The 26,271-nt window shown below is 34.5% G+C and overlaps 2 protein-coding genes across 2 annotated transcripts; both read left to right on the top strand.

Annotated features, from left to right (window-relative positions):
- The first annotated feature begins 6,879 nt into the window (after nt 1-6,879).
- On the top strand, nt 6,880-19,903 carry LOC120152868. The gene is made up of 5 exons (XM_039164977.1): nt 6,880-6,971; nt 7,039-7,186; nt 7,577-7,832; nt 17,637-18,856; nt 18,971-19,903. Exons 1-5 carry the CDS (start codon nt 6,880-6,882, stop codon nt 19,901-19,903), a joined length of 2,649 nt encoding a protein of 882 aa, XP_039020908.1.
- A 2,260-nt stretch (nt 19,904-22,163) lies between these two features.
- Nucleotides 22,164-23,306, top strand: LOC120152670. Its single transcript, XM_039164851.1, has 2 exons — nt 22,164-23,204; nt 23,265-23,306. Exon 1 carries the CDS (start codon nt 22,209-22,211, stop codon nt 23,202-23,204), a length of 996 nt encoding a protein of 331 aa, XP_039020782.1. The 5' UTR covers nt 22,164-22,208; the 3' UTR covers nt 23,265-23,306.
- Nucleotides 23,307-26,271: the final 2,965 nt, after the last annotated feature.

The raw sequence follows: 26,271 nt of genomic DNA, 5'->3' as shown, positions 1-26,271 counted from the left end.
ATACTCGAAGAGCATTACCATCAAATGATCATTGTGAAGTAACCTTCCCAATCAGGCAAGGTCCCACAGTAGTAGTTTCCTCCACATCGAAAACACCCTGAGTGAAAACCTTTCCCATTTCCAAAGCAGTAAATGAGAGGTCTTGAATTTGCTTAAGGATATTGGAACCATGCTTAAACTGGTAGAAAATATACGAGTAGGGATATAAATCAAAAACACATACCTAACGGTATATAAGAGCGAGATCCTATAGTTTAGTTAACAAAGAACGCTGATGTGTTCCGAACTCCCCGCCATGTAGAGAGAGGGACACTCTTTTGGTAAAACTAGGAGTTTGAACCCAGTGAAAACAAGATGATATATGTTGATTAAAATCCAAGGAACTAGCAGAGGCCTACATGGTATTGTATTCATCCAGCAAGAGATAATACACGAGGTAATATTAACAAAATGGTGAGTTGGATGATAATAGATCAACCATGGCCCCACTCTAGTTAACTCATAGTGTGTAAACTAAACACGTGCATATAATCCAGATACGTAAGCACATTCGAACTGTACATGGATCATCTACTTGTACGTAAGCCAACAGTAGTCAAAGAGTCAGCCTCCATATTTACGAATAAATAATAAACTTGAGACTATCTTGGCCAAATATAAGCTCAGTAGTAGATATGTTATATCAGATAGACTAACATGGGGTGCCAAAGACGTCATCACACCCCGTTCCCCAAGTGTGATCTTATTTTAAGAAAGATGGGATTGTATTTGCCTAAGCCACGTCATAAACTACAGAACCTTATTGTCCAAACGGAAGAGTTTACTTAAAAATAACTTCTCAAATTGTTTCGTACAATTAGGCTTAGATTCATAATCCATTTGGAAACAATCAGAGGCTCAATAAACACGGAGGTGATAAAGCTTGTTACAGCTATTAGAATGATCCCCATGCGCCAGCTTACGCACATCGCCCAACCACGGCGGTCTATGCTTGAATCATTTACAAGACAAAGATAAAGATAGAGAATAAACAAATGGCGTTCACACCGGAAAGCCAGAATAGGCACGACCCAGATCAAAGATTTCACAACGTGATCTTACTTCTACACCTTCTACTTTTCATTTTCATTTCCTTAAGCGTGGGGTGCTTCAGTGACCAGGGAGCTTTACAACACCTTTTCTAACGTTTCTATGCTTATACTTATGTTTTAATCATACATCATAGCATGCATATTAATTATATAATAATAAATGTGAAGATTACATGCCCTATGCTGCATGCCAGACTAAATATATGTTACCTTAGTTTATACTTAGTGCATATTATGATAGGCATAGTCATGACATGTTATAGCCCTTAAACTATGTTTATCTTATACTTTGCTTAATATATAAATATATCCATTCACATCTTTACTTAGTTTATTATATGATTATGCATCTATTCCTAGATCATTTCATGCATATGCATCATTTCTTAGCTCATACTTAGTTTGGTTGCATTATACATATATACTATTTACCTATGTTACTCAACTCACATTTATGATTTCATACCTTTTGTAGCTACATGGGACCTTAGCAGACAATGTGCCAAACTTTGGAAAACCCACTCAACCAATGCCAGGTTAATCTAGCTCAAGAAAGCTCTATACAAGTGGAAAGCAATTGAGGACTAGCTGAAGAAGCTGAAGAGCAACTGACACTAGCTGGACGGAAGCTGAGGACTGCAGTAACTGAGCTGAGGACTTGTGGTAGCTAAAGGCAGGTGGAGTGACACTAGGTACCTAGGTAGGTATCTACACTAGAATAAGCCTAGCAGAACCATTGCCTTCACTCTTCATCTTTGTAGCATCCTAATTTTTCATTTAAAGCGTTGTAACTATTAAAGGAAGTGCCTAACAAAAAAAATACATAGTTGTTCGGCCATTTCCTTTCATTTTCTATATAAAGCCAATGCCTTGGATCTTGTAAGACATCACTCCCATTTCATCAAATATAATTGCGAGCTTTTCCTCTGGACTAAAGTTCTTTAGAACTTTTATCGACTTATCAAGACCTTAGGATCTTTGACGTCAACCCCTATCTTTCATGGGTACTTCAGGTTCTTTTGGTTTAATATACCAAAATGGTCAAAGTCCTTTGCTAGAACCCTTTGTTCAACTTATAAGGTTTGGTGTTAGGCTTCCTATAGCCTAGTTTATGCGTTAGTTGTTCAAGATACTATCCTAACCATTTCCATTTCTTTCTTAAGCCCATCACCACACCTAATCTATTTCTACAACCATACTCATACATTCTTTACGAAACAACCCACCATTTATCCCTTACATCAACTACCAATCCTTCCAATTGAGCCAATCCTTTTGCAAGTACTTGTTCATTCACTAGATCCACAATTAATGATAGTTTGCCCTCTATCAAGAAGTAATCAGAACTTTGGGTGAAGAGCCAATGTGTAGCAAGAATCCCTACAAAAAAAGAAGAAGAAAAAAAGTAAAAAAGAAAGTCAAGGCAAGGTGCATTTCAGCCAAGTGAAGAAAACAAAGAAAAGGCTCCAAAACAACATCAAAAGGAGTTCAAATATAAAGTGGAGGCCAAAGTACAAAGTGAAGCACCATCAAAAAGGAGAAAAATATAAAGGGTTAGCACTTCAACAACAACAAAAGGTTCAACATCACAAGGCAAATCATCAAGACCTTTGATTGTGGTGAAAAGTGTGAGTGCTTGCTTGTAAGTAACCCTTTATTTATTTTCTATCTTTGCTTCTAGCCACCATTCTTATCATTTTTTATTTTACCCTATCCTTTAACCCCTTATAGCCTATGCTAACTAAGACCGAGACATAAGAAAGTTTTGAGTTAAGTTCTTTCAGAACTTTTGCACAAGAGGACAAGTGGAAAAAGGTATTGACTGGAAGAGATTAGAAGAGGACATGTAAAAGCCAAGTATATCCTGAGTGAAAACATGAGAGTTTGAGTGTCATTTTTCTTTTGTAGTGCATACTTTCGGTTCTTTGTGAGAGCATACTGCTAAGGTCCATTTACAGATTTCTTTCTTATTTTATTTCTAACCATGTTTAGAAAATCATGTCAATTGCCTCGAGGAGCAGCCCCAAACTTACAGAATCAGGCTCTTATTCAGGAAATGATTCGTATGATGAGATTAGAACTTGAGCCCCTCCTTGAAAGGTTGGATCGAATAGAAGGATTTGGAGGTAACCCAAGGTAACCAAGGAGTGTAGAGCAAGAAGAGTGAAGATGAAAAAGTCAATGTTGTTTCACATGGTTCAAGGAGGGTTGTTCATAGAAACAATAATGGAAGCATGTACTTTGTTGATAACTTGAAAAGCATTAAACTAACCATTCCTAAATTCCAAGGCAAAAATGATCCTGAAGTATATCTGAATTGGGAGACCAAGGTTGATCATGTTTTTAGATGCCATAATTACTCCGAGAAGAATAAGGTCAAGATTGGCATTAATAGAGTTTGTTGATTACATCATTTTTTGGTATGATCAATTAACTTCAACCAGAAGAATAAATAGAGAAAAACCAATCATTAATTGGCTAAATATGAAGGACATTATAAGGAGAAGGTTCATTCATCTCCATTATCACCGAGACTTATTCCAAATGTTACAAAACCTCAATTAAGGAAATAAGAGTGTAGATGACTACTTCAAGAAAATGGAAGTAACAATGATCCGTGCAAATGTTGAAAAAGATTGGGCATATCTTGGAACTTTTCGGATAACCTCAAGGAGAGGTATATTGATTTCCACATTCTAAAATACATCTAGTATTTCCTTTTCCTCAATTTATTTATCCCTTTTTACTAACGTCGATGAAAAAAGTGTTGGTACGTCATAGGGAGATGGCGTTGGATCCATTTGTATTTCGTCACTCTTCTTCTGGGATCCTGAGTCCACAATCTTATTTCCTTTTTGGATTTCTTCATCTTCTAGAATAGGTGGCGCGACTACTGTACCACTCCAAAGAGTGATGGCGTTGACATTCTCCCTTGGATTTACCTCGTTTTGAGACGAAAGTTTACCTTGTGATTCCAAGCATCTTATGGTTTGAGCCAGTTGGCTTATCTGCTTATCCATCTCTTGGAAATAGGCTTCAGTACAAATCTGAAATTTTTCCTGGGAAAGAGCTAATCTTTCAACAATTTACTCTAATAATGTCTTCTACGACTATGGGGTGGTGGAGGTGGCCTTGGTTGATAAGCTTGATTCGGCCTTGAAATTTGAGCGTGACTAAAATTTGGATGATCCCTCCATCCTAGGTTGTAAGTATTGTTGTAGGGCTTATAAGCCCGCTGGGGAGGTCCCAGAAAGTTCCCTACTATATTGACTTGAGCTTATGTGTCATCTTGAATCAGTCGACAACCATCTGTTGAATGATTAGGTAACACACATATTCCACATAATATGTTGGTTTCTATCTTTCCTGCAATAAGAGAGTTAACTACTTCAATTAATTTATCTATCTTGCTTTTTAAGGAAGATTAAATTATCTCATGAACCCTCCGAGAAGGTTCATTAGTTGGGCGGAAATGTTGGGAATTTGTGGCCATCGTGGAAATTAAATCCTAGCCTCAGTAGGATTCATATTCACTAAAGCTCGTCCAATGGGAGCATCGATCGTCTTCATTTCCAGGAGATTTAATCCTTCATAAAATATTTAAGGAGCGTTTGTTCGGTTAAACCATGTTGTGGGCAACAAGCACATAATTTTTAAATCTCTCTAGTAGTCATAGAGTGACTCTCCATCAAGTTGCTTGATTCCAAGTATTCTTCTTCGTAACCACTACTTAGTCATATTGACTATGGAAAAAATAAAAGCTCTTAGTACGATTTGGTCCTTGGTTATTCCCTATGGTCTCATGCTGGAGCAGACCATGTAAAATTTCATGAGATGTTTATGTGGATTTTTGTTTGGTAATCCGCAGAAGGTAGGGAGGAGATGAATAAGGTGATTTTTTAACTGGTATAGAGTTTCTCCTTGGGGAAAATCAATGCACAAAGGCTTTTTTTCAGTAGGAGTTGTGGCTAATTCTCTGATAGTAGGATCAACCATCGGATTTGTTTCGGTATTAACGACTTCGCTTGAACTTGATTCTGAATTCAATTCTTGATCTGATTGTTGTCTCTTTTTTCCCGTAGCGTCTGTGTGTGAAGTCTCCTAGCTCTGGTTTCGATTTTCAGGTCGTACTCCACTAATTCGCTCGAGTTTGTCCTAGTCATAAATCAAAAGCAAACAAAAATTAGTAACTTTGGCGAAATCCCTGACAACGACGCCAATTTGACAATTGTCGTTTTGATGTCAAAATAAATTCCTTCTTCTCAATTAATAAATAAAAGAAATACGTAGTAAAGAGAAGTAAAGATCGATCCTCAAGGACTTAGAAAATTCCAAATTTCTATTTGAATGGTTTAAACCAGGTGTTAAGTTGTAAAAGGGGGGTTTTGGTAAAAAATATTAAATAATAAAAAACAATTTAAAGAAAAAAAAGAGAGAATAAAAATTGAAGGTTAAAAATGAATATGGTAAAAATAGCCTCAAGCCTCACTTTGACTCAATTTCCTTTGGATCATCGAATTAGATTTTCCATTAGGGATTCATGTCAGTTACTTTGTCTACAAGGACAATCCTCGTGACTCTATTTTGTAGACCTAATACCCAACAGTCTTTTATTATGGCTTCAGAAATTGATCTGATCAACATCAATTATCGTAGATCAATAACCATTTAAGTTCGTGAAGATCGACTCGGATTATTGTTTCAATAACTACTAATTCTGATCTCAATTCCCTCTTGGCAAGGCAATGTCTCCAAGTGTGTTCCTAGGAAGTCAAATACGCTTTCAATAAGTCGATCCGTCCTCCCACACATTTAATCACAACAACATCTTGACCAAAGTTAATATTTGATTTTGGAAACTATTTTGATTTTGAAAAATAAGCGCAGAGATTGAGAAAGATATTCTGAAGTTATTCAAGTGTTTTTCAATTCTCACGTTGGAATTGAGTCATCGCTTAGCTCTCGGCTTATGAGAAAATTAGCTAACCATGACAAAAGTCATACTTAGCATGTTTAAAAACTTGAAATAAAGTAAAAACGAAAACTTGAAAAGAAAAAGAAAATAAATAACTTTATAAACCTAGAAAGAAGAAGAATAGTAAATTTTGAGTTGTGTGTTTAGGCTTACCCCAATTGGGTATTTATAGCCTGTAAAATCCTAGAGATAAACATAAAAATTAAAATTAAAATAATCCTAAAGATAATTCCAAATGTTTTCTAAATTCAAACTTTAAAATTTAAAAATAAGTCTCCTAAGAAATCTTCGCCCGTCCACCTTCCAGAAGGTACTGACTAGATCTTCTAGAAAACTGCAGCTAACTAGACCTTCTAGAAACTACCACGTCAGATCGTGTCATGCCCAAAGTCGTTCCCATGTCTCCATCCATGAAAAAAATAATATAAAAAATACATAGTACGCCCTTTTTAATGCTAATTCTGGAAATAAGATCCTGCACGAAAATAAGCATAAAACAACCAAATAAGCAGCAATAAATTCATAAGATTAAAAAAATCAACGAGAAAATATTATCGATTCAGAACACTCATCAGTAGAGGACTACTTCAAGAAAATGGAAGTAACAATGATCCATTCAAATATTGAAAAAGATCGGGGGGAAACCATGGCAAAGTATCTAGCAAGTTTGAATCCTAAAATTTCTAACATTCTGAAATTACAGCACTATGTGGAACTAAATGAGATGGCCCATATGGACATGAAAATAGAAAGGCAACTCAAGAGGAGGAGTTCAATTCGAGGCATCACTTCTTCTTCTATCTGGTGGAATTAATGAGTGGGCAGGTACAAAAAGCAAATTCCCTTACAAATCAAAGAGAATATAGAGACCCCAAAGATGAAGTAACCCATGGTGGAAGGAAAAGGTAAAGAAAAACAAGAAACAAGTGCTGAGAGCACTAAATACATAAAGTGTTTCAAATGCTTATGAAGAGACCATGTTGAAAATCAATGCCCCAACCACAACACCATGATGTTACTTGAGAGTGAAGAAGTTGCATTCGATCCCGAAGATGAACGAGAAAAAGAAGTTACTGAAGACGGGGAAGAAGAGGTAGATGCAGTGGAAGGAGAGCTCTTGGTAATCAAAAGAATTTTAAGTACATAAGTGAAAAACGAAGAGCAACAACGAGAAAACATCTTTCATACCATATGCAATGTGAGAGGAAATGTATGTTAGATGATCATTGATAGTGGTAGTTGTACTGATGTTGTTAGATCTATCGTGGTTGAGAAATTAGGATTGAAGACACAAAAGCATCCAACACCTTACAAGTTACAGTGGTTAAATGATGGAAATGAACTCAGTGTCAACTGACAAGTACTTGTTCATTTCTCAATTGGAAAGTACAAGGATAATGTTCTTTGTGATGTTGTCCCTATGTATGCTAGCCACCTATTACTTGGAAGGCCATGGTAGTACGACAAGAAGACCATGTACGATTGTTATATTAATCATTATACATTCAAGCAAGATGGGAATAAAATCACGCTCAAGCCATTGTCACCACAACTTGTACTCAATGATCAAAAGCATATGAAGGATAGTGTGGAAGTATTTAGGAAGACCACATCTACAACTAAGGACAAGGAGAACAAAGCAAAAACAAGAATTTTCCCATATAAGGAGATTGAACCAAGAAAGCTATTTGGAGAGACATACTTTTACACCAAACGGTATAATGATTCAGTACCTAGAAAAGGCACTGTATTGAAGCAACAAGAAGGTTCAAATTAAGAATCACATTGGTTCGTGAATAAACAAGACAATCCACTTGAAGAAGTATGTGATGAACCAAAAGAAGGGACATATTCTTTCACCAAAGGAAACTTTGTTTTGAAAGAGGACCTACATGAAGTTTGCATCCATTCGAGCAAACAAGAGGAATCACTAAATGAATTGTGAAATTATTTGGTTGAAGGACATAATTGGACAAGTTCTTCAGATTCAAAGGAAACAATGTCTCATGAAAAAAAGGTATGCACCTCTCTTTTATAGGTTAACAAAGAATAGAGAACTCTTCGTATAAGGTACATTTTGGAAACAATGATTCCAAAGAAAGGCCTTCAAAGAAGATAATCTTTTCAACTATCCTTTAAAGTATATTCTGCATAAAGAAAGAAGATAAGAAGAAATATATGCTAAGGAGAAAGTGTTGGAATTTCGATGAAGCTCAATGATCAACCGAATAATAGCCAAGAGGGGGTAAATTGGCTAATAGAAAAAATTTGGGTATAGAGGAGAAAGGATAGGAGAATTTACACAATGATTTATAGTGGTTCAACTTTTAAATCAAGTCTACATCCACTACATAAGCTCCTCACTTAGGATTTTCTAACAAATTCACTAATTTATTCATTCTTTTTAAATGATAAAAAGGTAACCTTTACAACTCCCTAGTTTTTCACTTGGCTAAACTAGAACCAAACCCATTTACAAAGGATAAAAGATGTAAAAAAGAAAACTCTTACAAGGCAGGTGTTTAAAAAGTTTAAGCTCACAAAAATAAAACCTAAGGATATACATTTAAGCTTAAAACACAAATATTTACAAGAGAAAGAAAATAAAGATTGAAAAACGTTTCTCTTGTGTATGAATGCATGGATAGGTGTCAGTAACCTTCTTCAAGTGTCCTCAACTTGTTTTTATATGTTGGAATGAGTTTGTGAATGTTTCTAGCCGTTGGGGATGTTTTGGAGCCGTTGGGGATTAATTTTTATATTATGGAGTATCGGTACTCCTTTAATGACTATCGGTACTACCTTTGTAAACTTTTAAACAAACTAGTCGTTAAAGACCATTGGACTTAACCAGTATCGATACTATGCCTCATGGTATCAATATCACTGTGTAAAGTAGTATCGGTACCCCTTTCAGTATCGGTACCTATTTTGTATTATGGAATTTGAGATATTTGAAAAAAACCCGGTAGTATCGATACTACCTAGAGGGTATCGATACTTCTCTTACCTTTGGTATCGGTACCATTTGAACAGTATCGGTATTGCCCATATAGTATTGATACTATAAGAACAGTATTGGTACTACTTACCCAAAAAACTGTTTTGTGCTCAAATTCTAGTTTAATGGACTTCGAATTATTTTTGAAAACTTTGAACAAATTCAATCAAGTCCAAAAACATTTTGCCTTAATTTGTTTACATCAAAAATATTATAAAACATAGTTCAACAATCTCCCCCTTTTTGATATAATGAAACATTTGAAAATTTGTTTTTGGCAAAACTCCTCCTTAATTAAATATTTAATGAGAAAAATAAATATTTGGAAAATATTAAAGCTCCCCATTTTTCATTGAAAAATTGAATTTTTCAAACATATGCTTCTCCTCCTTTTTAATATAAAAAATAATTCAACTTTAAAGTTAAAAAATAACAAAGGAGAGTAAGTGGTAAATTTTAGCATAAAATCATTTGAAAATTCAAAGCTCCCTCTCAATAAATGCATTCCAAACAAAAATTTGACTTTAAAGGCTTGACACTTAAAAGACATTGAATTTCAGCAAAGATAAACAAACAAGTTAGTAGCAAATGAAATTCAATATATCCAAGTCTAATATACTTTATGCAATACCAATAATTGTATTTAAGTGCATGTGCATAAAGCTATCCAAAAATGTTATGCATTTGAAAAGTTGATATCAATTGTTAGAGAGATATCATTTACAATAAATCACATGCATAAACATTTAAATTAAGGTCAAAAATTAAAATCTGTAAAAACAAAGCATTAAAACCAATTTTGACCAAAATTCATTATGATGAACTAAAGATTATGAAAAATCATTAAAACTTTAAAATGTCCATCATAATATAGTTTTCAACGTACATGAGATGAAAAAATGCATAATCATTTAAGATAAAAACTCAAGCATGCTTAAAACAAAATGGCAACCAATTAATCAAAACAAAAACATTAAGCTTAAAGGTTGTCCATTCCATTTCAAGTGTGGCTAGAGTATCTCAATTTTTTTCACTTTGTTTGGATTTTGGTACCCAAATTGCTTTGGGTCATAGAATGTTAGTTTCAATGCCCCTTGTTCCATTAGGAATCAATACTTGTTTAATTTTAAAACATTTTTCTTTCTTTAAAGGACAAGTATCTTCCTTGTCACCATGATAATGATAATGTGAGCATTTTTTTCATTATAAGATTAGATGAACTATTTAAAATGATTTCCTTTTCTTTTGTTAAGTATTCAAGCTTAAAATTTAAATCAAAACTTTCTTTTTCAAAATTTTCAATTTTCATTTTTGAAAGCTCTAAATCTTTTTTCAAAATTTCATTTTGTTTTTCAAAATCAACTTTTTTTTTCAAAAGAAAATCGTTTTCAACTTCAAGTTTTGAAATCATTTTCTTCTATTTGGAGTTCATGGCCTCAAACTACAAAAAATAATTCATCGTATGCATCTTGTAACTCATTATATGAATATGAATTAGATTCACTAGAGTTAGAAGATACAACGGGTTCTTCAAGAGCCATTAAGCACACTACCTTTGGTGGTTCTTCTTTCTTATCACCATGAAGTTCCTCGAGAATATTTCAAAGCTCTTTGGCATTTTAACAAGAAGAAACTCCTTAATAGATATCGGGACCAGATGCACAAAACAACATGTGCATGGCCTTAGTATTTGTTGAGTTTTCTTCCGTTTTTCAGCACTTCACTCCTTCGTCTTCTTCTTTGGAGAAGAGCAGTTGTTATCGATAATCTCTCATGAATCAAGATCATTAAAGTGGATGAATAACTTTATTAATTTCTTCCAATGATGGTAGTTAGCTCCATTGATGTATGGAAGCTTGTCGATCGATTAGGAGTCTTCCATTTAGAACGAGCCGGAGGTGAAAGTTATCTTCTCGGTTGTGTCAAAAATGGATAGAGCTGCTTCAAGGATTGTCTTGAGGTTGTTAGACCTTCTAATGAGTCAAGCTCTGATACCAATTGTTAGGATTTTGATGAAGCTCAACGATCAAACGAATAATTGCCAAGAGGGGGTGAATTGGCCAATTGAAAAATCTTGGGTATGGAGGACAAAGGGTAGGAGAATTTGCACAAAGATTTATAGTGGTTCGACTTCTAAACCAAGTCTACATCCACTACCTAAGCTCCTCACTTAGGATTTTATAACAAATTCACTAATTTGTTCTTTCTTTTTCAATGATCAAGAGATAACATTTACAACTCTCTAATTTTTCACTTGGCTAAACTAGAACCAAAACCCCTTTACAAAGGATAAAAGATGTAAACAAGAAAATCGTTACAAGGTAGGTGTTTATAAAGTTTAAGCTCACAAAAACAAAACCTAGGGATATACAATTAAGCTCAAAACATAAATATTTACAAGAGGAAAAAAATAAAGATTGAAAAAAATTTCTTTTATGTATGAGTACTTGGATAGGTGTTGGTAACCTTCTTCAAGTGTCCTCAACTTGTTTTTATATGTTGGAATGAGTTTGTGAATGTTTCTAGCCGTTGGGGATGTTTTGGAGCCGTTGGGGATGTTTGGAGCCATTGGGGATTAATTTTCTACAAAATAAAATTGTCCAAGACATGAAGTATTGGTACTCCTTTAATGAGTATTGGTAATACCTTTATAATTTTTAAATAAACTAGTTGTTAAAGACCGTTGAGCTTGACTAGTATTGATACTATGCTTAATGGTATCTATGCCACTGCATAAAGTAGTATCGATACTATATATAGGGTATCGATACTTCTCTTACCTTTGGTATCAGAACCACATGAACAATATCGGTATTTTTCATGTAGTATCGATATTGTAAGAACAATATCGGTACTACTTACCCTGAAAACTATTTTTTGCTCAAATTCTAGTTTAATGACTTTTAATTATTTTTAAAAACTTTGAACAAATTCAACCAAGTCAAAAAACATTTTTCCTTAATTTTTTATATCAAAATATTATAAAACATATTTCAACAATCTCTCCCTTTTCGATATAACAAAACAATTGAAATTTTGTTTTTGGCAAAGCTACCCCTTAATTATATATTTAATGAAAAAGAGATTTTTGGAAAATATTAAAGCTCCCCCTTTTTCATTGAGAAATTGAATTTTTCAAACCTATACTTCACATCATTTTCGTTATATAAAAAATAATTCAAATTTAATGTTCAAAAATAACGATTGAGAGTAAATGGTAAATTTTAGCATAAAATCATTTGAAAAATCAAAGTTCCCCCTCAATAAATGCATTTCAAACAAAAATTGGACTTTAAAAGCTTGACATTTAAAAGACATTGAATTTCAACAAAGATAAACAAACAAGTTAGTAGCACATGAAATTCAATATATCCAAGTCTAATATACTTTATGCAATACCAATAGTTGTATTTAAGTGCATGTGCATAAAGCTATTAAAAATGTTATGCATTTGAAAAATTGATATCTATTGTTAGAGAGATATCATTTGCAATAAATCATATGCATAAACATTTAAATTCAGGTCAAAAATTAAAATTTGTAAAAACAAAGCATTAAAACCAATTTTGATCAAAATTCATTATGGTGAACTAAAAATTATGAAAAATCATTAAACTTTAAAATGTTCATCAAAATATACTTTTCAACATACATGAAATGAAAAACAATGCATAATCATTTAAGACCAAAACTCATGCATGCTTAAAACAAATAGGCAACCAATTAATCAAAACAAAAACATTAAGCTTAGAGGTTACCCATTCCTTTTCAAGTGTGGCTAGAGCATCTCAATTTCTTGACTTTGTCACTATTGCTCCCACAAACCTACAAGATACATTTATTTGGATTTTGGTACCCAAATTCCTTTGGGTCCTAGAATGTTAGTTTCAATGCCCCTTGTTCCCTTAAGAATCCATACTTGTATAATTTTAAAAGTTTACCTTTCTTTAAAGGACAAGTATGTTCCTTGTGATCATGATAATAACAACGTGAGCATTTTGTCATTATGAAATTAGATGCATTATTTAAAATGATTTCCTTTTCTTTTGTTAAACATTCAAGCTTAAACTTTAAATAAAAACTTTATTTTTCAAAATTTTCATTTTTCATTTTTGAAAGCTCTAAATCCTTTTTCAAAATTTCATTTTGTTTCAAAATCAACTTTTTCTTTCAAAAGAAAATCATTTTCAACTTTAAGTTTTGAAATCATTTTCTTGTATTTGGAGTTCATGGTCTCACACTCCAAAAATAATTTATCGTATACATCTTGTAACTCATTAAAAGCATATGAATTACATTCACTAGAGTTAGAAGATACATTGGGCTCTTCAAAAGCCATTAATCACACTACCACTGGTGGTTCTTCTTTCTTGTCACCATGAAGTTCCTCGAGCTTATTCCAAAGCTCCCTTGTATTTGAACAAGAAGAAACTCCTTCATAGACATTAGGATCAAATGCACAAAACATGTGCTTGGCCTTAGCATTTTGTTGAGTGTTCTTCCATTCTTGGGCACTTCATTCCTTTGTCTTTTTCTTTAGAGAAGAGTAGTCGTTCTCGATCATCTCCCATGCATCAAAATCATTGGATTGGATGATTAGATTCATTAATTTCTTCTAATGACAGTAGTTGGCTCCATTGAAGTATGGAGAATTGTCGATCGGTTGGGAGTCTTTCATATAGAACGAGCCAGAGGTGGAAGTCATCTTCTCGGTTGTGTCAAAAATGGATATAGCTTCTTCAATGATCATCTCAAGGTTGTTAGATCTTCTAATGAGTCATGATTTAATACCAATTGTTGGGATTTCGATGAATCTCAATGATCAACCGAATAATTACCAAGTTGGGTGAATTGGCCAATTGAAAAAAATTGGGTATAGAGGAAAAAACATAGGAGAATTTGCATAATGATTTATAGTGGTTCGACTTCTAAACCATGTCTACATCCACTACCTAAGCTCTTCACTTAGGATTTTCTAACAAATTCACTAATTTGTTCTTTCTTTTTCAAGGATCAAGAGATAACCTTTACAACTCTCTAGTTTTTCACTTACCTCTAGAACCAAAACCCTTTAAAAAGGATAAAAGATATAAACAAGAAAACCCTTACAAGGTAGGTGTTTACAAAGTTTAAGCTCACAAAAACAAAACCTAAGGATATACAATTAAGCTCAACACCCAAATATTTACAAGAGAAATAAAATAAAGATTGAAAAACTTTTCTCTTTTGTATGAATGCTTGGATAGGTGTCGGTAACCTTCTTCAAGTGTCCTCCACTTGTTTTTATATGTTGGAATGAGTTTGTGATCGTTTCTAGTCGTTGAGGATGTTTTGGAGCCGTTGGGGATTAATTTTCTGTAAAATAAAACTGCCAAGGACAGGGAGTATCAGTACTCCTTTAATGAGTATCGGTACTACCTTTGAAATTTTTAAATAAACTAACCGTTAAAAACCGTTGGGCTTGACTAATATTGATAATATGCGTCATGGTGTCGATACCACTGTGTAAAGTAGTATCGGTACCCCTTTCGGTATCGCTACCCATTTTGTATTTTGGAATTTGAGTCGTTTGAAAAAAAACTGGTAGTATTGATACTACCTAGAGAGTATTGATACTTTTCTTACCTTTGGTATCGGTACCACATGAACAGTATCGTTATTGTTCATGTAGTATTGATATTGTAAGAACAATATCAGTACTACTTACCCATAAAATTGTTTTGAGCTCAAATTATAGTTTAATGGACTTTGAATTATTTTTGAAAACTTTGAACAAATTCAATAAAGTCTAAAAACATTTTGCCTTAATTTGTTATATCAAAATATTATAAAACAAAGTTTAACAAAATAATATATATTCGATCCTTCCCATAATGATCAAGTTCCAGTTGTCTGAGGATTTCGATTTAAGGACAAATCGCTTCAAAGAAGTGGGATGATGTGATCTTAGTTATACATCTTCCATTTTTCATCTTCCTTTCTTCAAGCATGGAGTGCTTTAACGACTAGGGAACTTTACTACACATTTTCTCACATTTCTATACTTATACTTATGTTTTACTTATTTATCATAGCATGAATATTAACTATGTAACGATAAGTGTGAAGATTACATTCCCTATGTTACATACCCTTAAATTATGTTCATCTTATATTTTTCTTAAAAATATATATCCATTTACATCTTTACTTAGTTTATTATATGATTATGCATCTATTCCTAGCTCATTTCATGCATATGCATCATTTCTTAGCTCTCACTTAGTTTATCATAGGTTGCATTACACATATGTAATATTTACCTATGTTACACAAATCACATTTATGATTTCATATCTTTTGTAGGTACATGGGACCTTAGGAGACAATGTTCCAAACTTTGGAAGCTCACTCAACCTATGTTTGCTCAATCTAGCTCAAGAAAACTCTATACAAATGGAATGTAGCTAAGAACTAGCTAAAGAAGCTGAAAGCCAGCTGACACTAGCTGAAGGGAAGCTGAAGACTATAGTAATTGAGTGCATTGAGGACTTGTAGCAGCTGAAGGTAGTTGTAGTGACACTAGGTACCTATCTTGCTACCTACACTACCTAGCTAGCTACATAAGCTCTTAGTTAGCTACCTAACTCACCTCCTAGCATGCACCTAACCATGTGAACAACATGTGGTTGAGGGAACACCATAAGGAAAGGTGTGGAGGAGCACATCAAGCAAGGGTCATGTGCATTCATTAAAGAAGCATGTGTCTTTCCCTTTATAATTCAAACTATGAGCCACAACAAGGGGTTGTAACCATTCGACCATGCACTCTCAACCACACATTTGGGCTCCAAGCATGAAGAGCAACACACCTATTTTGCCACAAGCATTCTACACCACATAATTCGAATTTCCTTTAGCCAAACCAACATAATAATTCGACCAAAGGGAGAAATAGCCTAACTGAACCATTGCCTTCACTTTTAACTTTGTAGCATCCTAGTTATTAATTTATAGCATTGTAACTATTCAAGGAAGTGCCTAGCTGAAACATTACATAGCTATTTTGCCATTTCCTTTCATTTTCTATGTAAAGTCAATGTCCTGGCTCTTGTAAGGCATCACTCCCATTTCATCAAATATAATGGTGAGGTTTTCCTCTTTGCTTAAGTTCTTTATAACTTTTATCAACTTATGAAGACCTTATGATCTTTTGGCGTCGAACTCCTATCTTCCATTGATACTTCTGGTTCTTTTCGTTTAATATACCAAAAGGGTCAAAGTCCTTTGCTACCACCCCTTGTTCAACTCATAAGGTTTGGTGTTAGGCTTCATATAGCCTAGTTTCTGCCTTAGTTGTTCCAGATAATATCCTAACCATTTTCATTTCTTTCTTAAGCCCATCGCAACTCCCAATCTACTTCCGCAGCCATACTCATTCATTCTTTACAAAACAGCCCACTATTTCTCCCTTACATCAACTACTAAGCATTACATTTGAGCAAATCTTCTTGCATGTACTTGCTCATTCACTAGATCCATAATCAAGGGTAGTTTACCCTCTATCATTTCAGCTTGAATAAGCAAGAAATCAAATTTGCAATTGCAATTGAAAATTGACAAAAAAAACGCATACATATAATGAATAAAAAATGATATAATTGAGTTGAATAAATTTAGAATCGTCACCCCTGAGCCTCCTTTGAAACACTAATCAATGGAACCAATGCTCATGTGAGAACTTTTCAGAGAAATAGAAGCCCTCGTATGAAATTCAACAACAAAAAATAATAGTTACTAAAGAATCGTACCACAAAATGACACGAGATAGGATAGAGATCGAGGGAAATACCAACCTGAGTATCAGTAGTGCGAATAACGTCCAAGAATCCTCAAGAATAAAATGCCCATCAGCTGCCTCACAATCATCTACACCCCTCAAATAAAGATCTCCACATCACCAGATTGAGATGGGAGAGTCTTAGGATAAGACTCTGCAAATCCATCTAAACAAAATAAGTATACTTAACCCCATTTTCAATAAAATAATTCAAAAAGAAAATAGTTGTTCTCCCATATAATAATCAATCAAGATCCTGGAGAGTAACCATTGGATCGAAAATGAAACCTCACAGAAAAAGTGAAAACAACCATGAGGTTCTGAAGCTTATATGTACCTAGGGGCCATTTAGCTAGATAGAAAAACTCTCAGGCAATAGTGTTAGCTATACCACAAAACCTAAAAACAAGAATAACCAAAAACGATTAACAAAAACAAAAATAATAGCCTTACATCGAATCATCATTAGAAATGTGCCGATGACTATAGAAATTCTCATCTTCACCAGTGTCGCAAAGATAGAATTCCAGAGAGGGACAAGCTTGAGAGAATTCCAGAGATAATTTTCATGTTTTTTATACCTACCTCGAATGTTAAATACATAGAATTGGGGCAGTTATTTAAAGGAGTTGTACCTTTAAAATAAGCTGGAAAATCTGGAGGAAGCTGAAGCTTTGTTCTTCAGATAAAAAGAAAAAGTCCAATGGTTGAAGGAGGGTGACAAATGAACCAGATATTTTCATTTTGCAGTTGCCCTTAAAAACAAAAAAGACACAATTCGCACCCTCATAGATGAGAATGGTAACAGGCTGGAATCTTTTGATCATATATCAGCAGAGGTGATAAAATTCTTTTCCAACTTGATAGGCACTGTTGACCCTGCAGTCAAAGAAATCCAGCCAATTCTGCTAAAGGACTTAATCCAGTTCTCCTTGCCTGTTGAGAAGGCTGCTGCTCTTGAGAAGGGTATTACAAAAGAGGAAATAAAAGACGCTTTTTTCAGTCAAGGAAATGAAAAATCTTCGGGGCCATATGGGTATTCTCCATTCTTTTTCACATACACATGGCTTATTATTGAGAGAGATTTTGTAGCTGCCATTTCATATTTCTTCAAAGAATCTTATCTCCTACCCGCTTTCAATGCTACTATCATTGCATTGGTTCCTAAAATCCCAAACCCGAGTAAGGTAAAGGACTTTAGGCCAATTTATTGTTCCTCAGTAGTGTATAAAACCATCTCTAAGATCATTGTCAGAAGACTATACACTCTTATGCCTGATTTGGTTACACTCAACCAAATCGCTTTTATTAAAGGTATGAGCATCATTGAAAACACTCTTCTTGCTCAAGACTTAGTTAGAGGCTATAACAGAAAAAACTTATCCCCTAGATGCTCTTTGAAAGTAGACCTCCACAAAGCATTTGATTCACTTAATTGGAACTCTTTTTCTGCAATTCTGAAGGCAATTAGACTTCCTATGATTTTCACCAATTGGATATTCATTTGCTTCTCAACAGCAAGTTATTCAATTTCTTTTAATGGTAGCTTGTCTGGATACTTTAAGGGAGCCAGGGGCTTAAGGCAAGGAGACCCTCTCTCATTTACTCTTTATTCTTGCCATGAACATTCTTCACGACTTTTAAACTTGGCAGCTTCAAGAGGAGTGTTCGGTTACCACCCTAAATGCAAAAGGATAGGTGTGACACATTTAACCTTTGCAGACGACCTTCTCATCTTTTGCAAAGGAAATGAGGAATCTATTATTGGTGTCATTGTTGTCTTAGATTACTTCTATGGAATTTCATGCCTTAAACTAAATGCATCTAAAAGTGAGTTCTTTGTTGTTGGTATGTCTACTGGCGTTCTTGAGAATATTAAACAAACCACTGGCTTCAACCTAAGTTCTCTTCCTGTGAGATACTTAGGCATCCCTCTGCTCACCAGGAAAATCTCAGAAAAGGACTGTATGGTCCTTATATATAACATTAAATCAAGACTGCACCACTGGTCCACAAAAAACCTTAGCTATGCAGGAAGATTGTAGCTTATTAAGTCTATGTTGTCCAGTATTTCTAATTTCTAGTGTAGACAACTTTTCCTGCCTAGTTCTGTCTTAAAGAAAATTGAGCAACTCTGTTCCCGATTTTTCTGGAAAGGGTCTGACAAAACTGCTACTGGAGCAAGAGTGAGTTGGAAAAATATATGTTTCTTGAAATATGAAGGAGGGCTTGGGATCAAGGATATGAAATCCTGGGATAAAGCATGTATGATCTCACTCATTAAAAACATTCTAGTTGGGGAAGGATCTCTTTGGGTTGGTTGGCTTAATCAATATGTTTTCAAGGAGATGAATTTCTGGTCTGTGGACATCAACTCCACTGCTAGCTGGAGTCTCAAGAAACTCTTTAAACTCAGACTCGAGGCTCACCAAGTTCTTACTCCAGCTGCAAATAAAGCCAGTAAAATCTTGGATTCACTTCGGGAGAAGAAGGCTAAGGTCCCTTGGCAGAAACTTTTATGGTTTCCCCTGCATATACCCAAACACAGCCTGATAACTTGGATGGCTTTCCTTGATAAGCTCCCAACAAAGGACCGACTTCAACGCATAGGGCTCATCAACGAAAGCCATTGTGTCCTCTGCAATTCTGATCTGGAAACAAGGGAGCATCTATTTCTTAAATGCCCTACTGCTGTCACCATTTGGAAAGTAGTGTTTTCACTCTCTGGGTTACAATTTCCTAGATATTCTTGGGAAGTCTTCATGGCATGGGCCAGCTCAAATTGGAAAGGCAAATCACTGCTCACTATGGTCATGAAGATGGCTCTCAATGCCCTCATTTACACGATCTGGGAAGAGAGAAACAAAAGGGTGTTCCAAAATCGAGCTAGGTCTGCAGAAGAAATCATCAAGGCCATTAAAGATAATGTTAGTCTGCAACTAAGGAGTAAAAACATCAATAGAGTAGATAGTGTGAATATTTCTATATGCAATCACTGGGGTATTGAAGAACATTGATTTTTTGTAAGTATTTTGTAATTATTTTGGAACCCTGATTGTTTTTGTAGCAAACTATGCTCCTTGGATAATAAAATATGATTTATCCAAAAAAACTATAGGAATGGTCAATAATGTTTAAATAAATTTTTGTTTTTCTCATTGAAGTTTCAAAAGTACAAAATTAGTCACTAAAATTATCGATTTATAACAAATCGGTTACTCGTTGTTAACAGACGTTAACATGGGTGACAAAACACTTATGTGGCTCATTAACTGCTTACTTGGAAAAGGTTATGGCCACGCTGGAAATCAAAATCTTGTTGACGGTCAATTTTTTAACTCTAAATCAAAATACAATCCCTTAATCTAATTTACCCAAATTTTGTTCATCCCTTTTGTAGGAATTTTCTCATAAAATTCCTATCTCATTTGGTAACTGAATAGGATTGAGAAGATTTTGTTGGAGTCCATGGAAAATGGAATAATTGACTTGGGCGACATTTGTTGTTCTTATCCACCGACTGCATCCGATGACAATTCGATCGCAAGCGGTGTTACTAAAAGAAGCTGTTATATTTCATATTCATAACAGGACCTGAACCAGATAGTGTCCCAATAACACTTCCACCTACGAACTATCCTTGTTTTCTCACTAAGTATATGGTTAGACCTGCGCCGAAGATGGTGTAGGAGAAGACAAAAACAAACCTGACAACAATAATATCTCGAAACACACGTGTAAGCTCACAACTACACCAGCCAAGGTAAGTTGCCAAAGTGTAACATTAGTAACGTTCACAGAATCACAGTCCCACTCATGTTACAAACCCTTCTTTGGCGTTGTCTAGTGGTGGCGCTATCTAAGATATCGCATCTGTCATCAGTCTCCATCATGTGGGTGTATAGAACATTGGTGCGGCCTTGAGGGATGATAATGGATTGCTTTGGCTTGTTATTGGATCTAGTAGGCCTGCCTCGTGACCTTCATCTTACCTTCACCATCATGGATGTCTAGCTCTTTCCTTGCGGTTGGACAGCTGATGTCGATTTGTTCATCTTCTTCTAAGTTACGATGATGGAACTGATGATGTTTTCGTTATAATGCTGACGATGATGAACATTAGTATCATTTTATTGATGTTTTTATAATTTGTTATACACTGTTTATCTTCTTCTTCGTTATTTTGGTTTTTTATACAAACTAAAGCTTGAAGATGACACCAGCCCACTGCTTTTATACTCTACTCATTGATTTCTTGCTTAGTTTAACAAATATCAGCATAATGCAAAACGGTGAAGGTTAATCAATCTGGCCATGGAGTTTTTTCCACTATTCAATAGGCTATAAACTTTGTTCCATCAAACAATGAATTCTAGTATTGCATCAATGTTAATCTTGATACTTACAAGGAGAAGGTGAAAATCCCATATGATAAGACACAAATATTCTCAAAGCTTTCGGTCGAAGAAAAACCATGGTGGTTTGGAATGAGCCCTATCTGCATTTCCCAACTTCCAGTTCTTTAACTGCTAATATCATTGTCAACTTCATGGGTTTCGATCGTAAATTCATACAACGGTCAAAACAGCAAAAACACCAGGGTTTCAAGGCTGTGATAATATCCAAGAAGGTGCTCTTTCCATTTCCTTAAGCTCTCATTATCCTACACTTGTAAATAACAAAAGAGAAGAAGTAGAAAAAATTTCTCATCTTCCCCATTCTTCTTCTTCCTTGTTTTTTTGAACTTTTTTCTTATTTTTTTTCTTAAAGGCCAGTGAAAGGCTTTGGAAGTCAAATGTATGAAAAAATAGTGTCAGATCACGGGTTTAACATGCCACATCACATTTTCGTATGGCTTTAATGATGAGTGATTGATTTGTTATAAATCAATAACGTTAGTTATGATTTATTACTTTTAAAATTACCGTGGGCAAAATGAAAATATGGTTAAACATTATTAGTTTACTCTTATTTAAAAGATTTTATTCATTTTCTTCAACAAAAAATTACAGGAATAATTGGGGAATTGGAAAAACATTGAAGTAAACTTGAGAGCAAGACAACAAAAGCGTGTTGACTGGGTTCGATTCATACGAGGACTTTCTTGTGGAAAAATTCAGAATCGGCCGGCCCCAGTCCTCGGTTTACACGAAACGATTTGGCATATTAGTCTTGGCCGTCTTTGTAACGACAAACATAAACTTCCACACTTGATTTTCCATGTCACTCTTAAACATTTCATTCAAATGCCCAATCTTTAACTACAATCACCCAAAATCCCTTCCATTTCTCTCTGCAACTCTAAAGCTCCATCGAAACGCCATGGACCGAGAGCAAGAAGAGATGCAATTCCTAGGGTTCTTCGGCATCTACACAGAATCTTTCAAACTCATCATTTCATGCAGAAAAATCTTCAGCAAAATCAGTTTATCCTTAATCACCCCCCTCTCTTTCATCGTCCTCCTTCACATGGAAGTTTCCAGTCTCCTCTTCTGCAAAATCATGCACACCGAGGTCGAACTCCAGCAGACCCCATCACCCGCAAAATCCCGGAAACTCAGCGATCTAATCTCCTCCGAACTGGCCTTCTTTTGGCTCTTCAAAGCCGCCTATCTCACTCTCTATCTAATCTTTTCCCTTCTTTCCACTGCCGCGGTGGTTTACACCATCGCCTGCATATACACGGCTCGTGAACTGACGTTCGGCAAAGTCATGAGCGTCGTTCCCAGGGTCTGGAAAAGGCTGATGGTCACCTTCTTGTGCACTATCGCCACCATGTTCGTCTACCACGTGGCGACGATCTTCATCTTGGTCAGTTGCGGGCTCTTGTTAATGCAGACCGACTATGTGGACGCCGTGTTGGCTTTGGTGCTGCTCTTTTACTTCGTCGGGTTTCTTTACATGACCATAATCTGGCAGTTGGCCAGCGTCGTGTCGGTTCTGGAAGAGGCTTACGGGTTCCAAGCCATGATGAAGAGCAAGAGCCTGATCAAGGGAAAGCTTTGGGTGGCCACTGCTATCTTCGTGAAGCTCATTGTCAGCTTCTTTATCATCCAGACCGCGTTTCAGACGCTGGTCGTTGATGGGAGTATCCAGGGAATGGGCAAGAGGGTTGTTTATGCCATTCTTTGTTTCTTGTTGCTTTCTAAGATGATTCTGTTTGGATTGGTTGTACAGACAGTGATTTACTTTGTGTGCAAATCTTACCACCATGAAAACATCGACAAATCTTCCTTGTCGGATCACTTGGATGTTTACTTGGGAGAGTATGTTCCATTGAAGCCTAAAGATGTTCAGCTTGAACAATATCAGGTTTGATCGACTTGATCATCAAAATAAATCAATGGGATATTGACTTGATCACCAAAGTCAATCAATGGGATGATGCATGTAACACTTTATCTTTGCTATAAATTAAAGCCTTCTTGTTAACGGTTTCTTTTTGTACCTTTAATTATAAATAAATTAACTACTTTCATTGCAATAACTTTTCTTAACTATATTTAAAAAATTAATCGATATATTTTTGTTGAAACCATTTTATCTTTGTTTCCTTGTACTCTACAGTTGCTACGAGCACTCTCCTTTATTTTCTTAGAGTCTCTCTTCCCCTTCGTGGGTATGATTAAATTTAGAATTTTTGACATTATTCCTCATTCAATTATCTTTTAACTCCTATTTTAGTAACTAAAATTTAAAATATTTTAAATATATCAATTCATTTTTGAATTACTTCTATTTTGATCATTCTACAATGCCTAATTATTTTTCTTATTTTCTTTTCATATATTCATTAGTATTTAATGCCAATGTGAATCCCAAACCCTAATCTATAAAAAAATAAAGTAAACTACTCTAATTTCATTTCCAAAATTAAAGCCTAAACTATGCAAAATAAAATAAAGGGTAAATTATATGTTTAGTACCTCATCTATCAATTTCAATATGCTTTAGTACATAAATTTTTCAAAATTTTCAAAACTATACCTAAAGTTTAGTTTTTGTTTTATTTTAGTACCCCCGTTAAAAACTTAACATAAAATTTTGAAAAAAAAATGAACATTTAGGTACTAAATGAGTTCATTTTTTAACGACAGGGTACTAAAATGAAACAAAAATTAAATCTTATGTATGCTTTTGGGGGGACAATGAAAGTTTAGGTATAAAAACGGGCTAAAACTTGTAGTTTAAGTACTAAATGCGTAGTTTATAAAATAAAATAAAATACCCTAATCCTAATCTCTAACCCATAATGTAACGCCCCAAATCCTGGGATAGTAGTTTCGGGCTAACACAAAAGGGTTTTAGATAAACCCATTAGCCTTGTAGGAAAGCTTGGCCTAAGTTTGAGTTGGGTTGGACCTGGATTGAGCCCAATTAGTGATAAAAGGGTATTTTTTAGATGAGACTAAAGTTTGAGGGACCAAGGGAGTAATTATGCAATTTAAGAATTCAAAGGCTGAATTTCCATAATGGAGGGTGATGTCAACAACATATATTAAGGAGAAAAAACTGAAATTGCTTCATATCTCTTTTTCCTCATCATTGTCTTTTTTCCCATTCAAACTCTCTATAGTTTTTCTTGTATCTTGAGGAAAGAAACTAACTTTAGTGCCTTTTAAGTCTTATCTAAAATTTTAAAGGTAAGAATCATAATCTTTTCCACTGAAGCTTCAAATCAAGCATTTTTTTCTCCCAATTTCGTCATAGAAGCCAGATGGGAGGTTTTAGTAAGGGGTTTAGAGACTCATGTCGTTCCATCTCATTTTTTGGGGGATTTGATTCTTAGGAAACTCTCTTAACATTTTTCTAAGATCTCAATCAAGTTAGTAACTCATATGTTTGATTTTTGTCTAGTGAGATAAGTTAGAGAAAGCTCCAAAAGAAAAAGGAAAGAGAAGTTAGCACTTGGTTGAGCCTAGAGTGTTTTTAGTAGCTTAGGAATCAAGGTAACACGACTCTAACTCGTCTCTACCACATGTAGATCACTAAATGTGTTTGGTTCGTTTGCATGAGTTTATGAAGCATATAAGGGCATCCATGGTATATTTCAGTTATGATGTTATTCAGCATGAAAATTGGCCTACAATGACCCCTCTTAACATGCGTAAGAATTAAATAATAGTTGGGTGCCTTATTAGGGCTTTTGAGAAAGTTAGGCATCATATTCGTGCTCAAAACAAAGCATTTATGGGTTTAGGTATCAATATTGTATAAACAGTACCGTTACTATTTTTCAAATAGCCTAAAACAAGGATTTTTGATTGGTAGTATCAATACCTAAAGGTAGGGTATAGTACCATCATCGGATTATAAATTCCAATAGCTAGTTTTAGTATAGGTACTCATGGGGGTATTGATACCATACAAAGCAGGGGTATCAATACCCTAAGGGTTTTGATATTGAGTTTAGTATTCCAAACAACAAACTTGATTTTCGTATCGATACATAGGATGGTATCGATACCCTAGTACAGAAGTAACGACACTCCAAATCAAGGTATCGATACTGTGAAGCTTTTTCAGATTCTAGTAGCCAATTTTGGTATCAATACTAAGTAAGGGTGTGCAAATTCGGATATCGGATCCAATCCTATCCGAAAATTCAGATATCCAAAATTTCGGATATCTAAAATCATGATCCGAATCCGATCCGAAAAAACCGGATATCCAAAATTTCGGATATTCAAATATCCGATCCGAATATAAAATTTATTTACCTAGAATTAATCTCTCATATAATATTAAAAAAATAAAATAAATAAATAAATAGATTTTAAAATAAATAATTAAATAATATATTTGTACAGTGAAGGCTAAAAGTTGATTTTTTTTTCAATTAAACAGTTGGTTTAATTGAAAACTTTAATGGATTATGATTATGAATATAATATATATATATATACAGGAATATTACTCAAACTTATTTCAATTTATTACTTTAATTAAACTCTGAAATGCTATATATATATATATATATATATATATAGGGAATTATGTATAAAAAATTATTGTATATGTATATTTATACAAACAGATTATGTACAGCAAAGTTATATTTATTAGCATATGTAAAATAAACAATTAAAATTTCTAAAGAATATATATAGAGTAGAAAGAAGAAAAGTATGCCAAATAGCTAATCTCTAGTAGCCTGGAGCACCACGTCTCAGCTTAGCTTGGGGAATGCTGAATGCAGATTGCAGCAGATTTTTTTCCGATTCATATCCGATCTGATTATCCGATTTTTTTATCGGATATCCAATTCGAATTATTTGGAAAAAAAATTGTATCAGATATCGGATAAACGGATCGGATCATTCAGGTCAGATATTTTTGCACACCCCTAGTACTAAGGGTGAGTACTGATACTCAATTGTCAGTA

The sequence above is a fragment of the Hibiscus syriacus genome, unplaced genomic scaffold (assembly GCF_006381635.1).
Source record: "Hibiscus syriacus cultivar Baekdansim isolate YM2019G1 unplaced genomic scaffold, ASM638163v2 tig00111095_pilon, whole genome shotgun sequence".
Taxonomy (NCBI): Eukaryota; Viridiplantae; Streptophyta; class Magnoliopsida; order Malvales; family Malvaceae; genus Hibiscus; species Hibiscus syriacus.
This window is presented reverse-complemented; position numbering and strand designations above follow the sequence as displayed.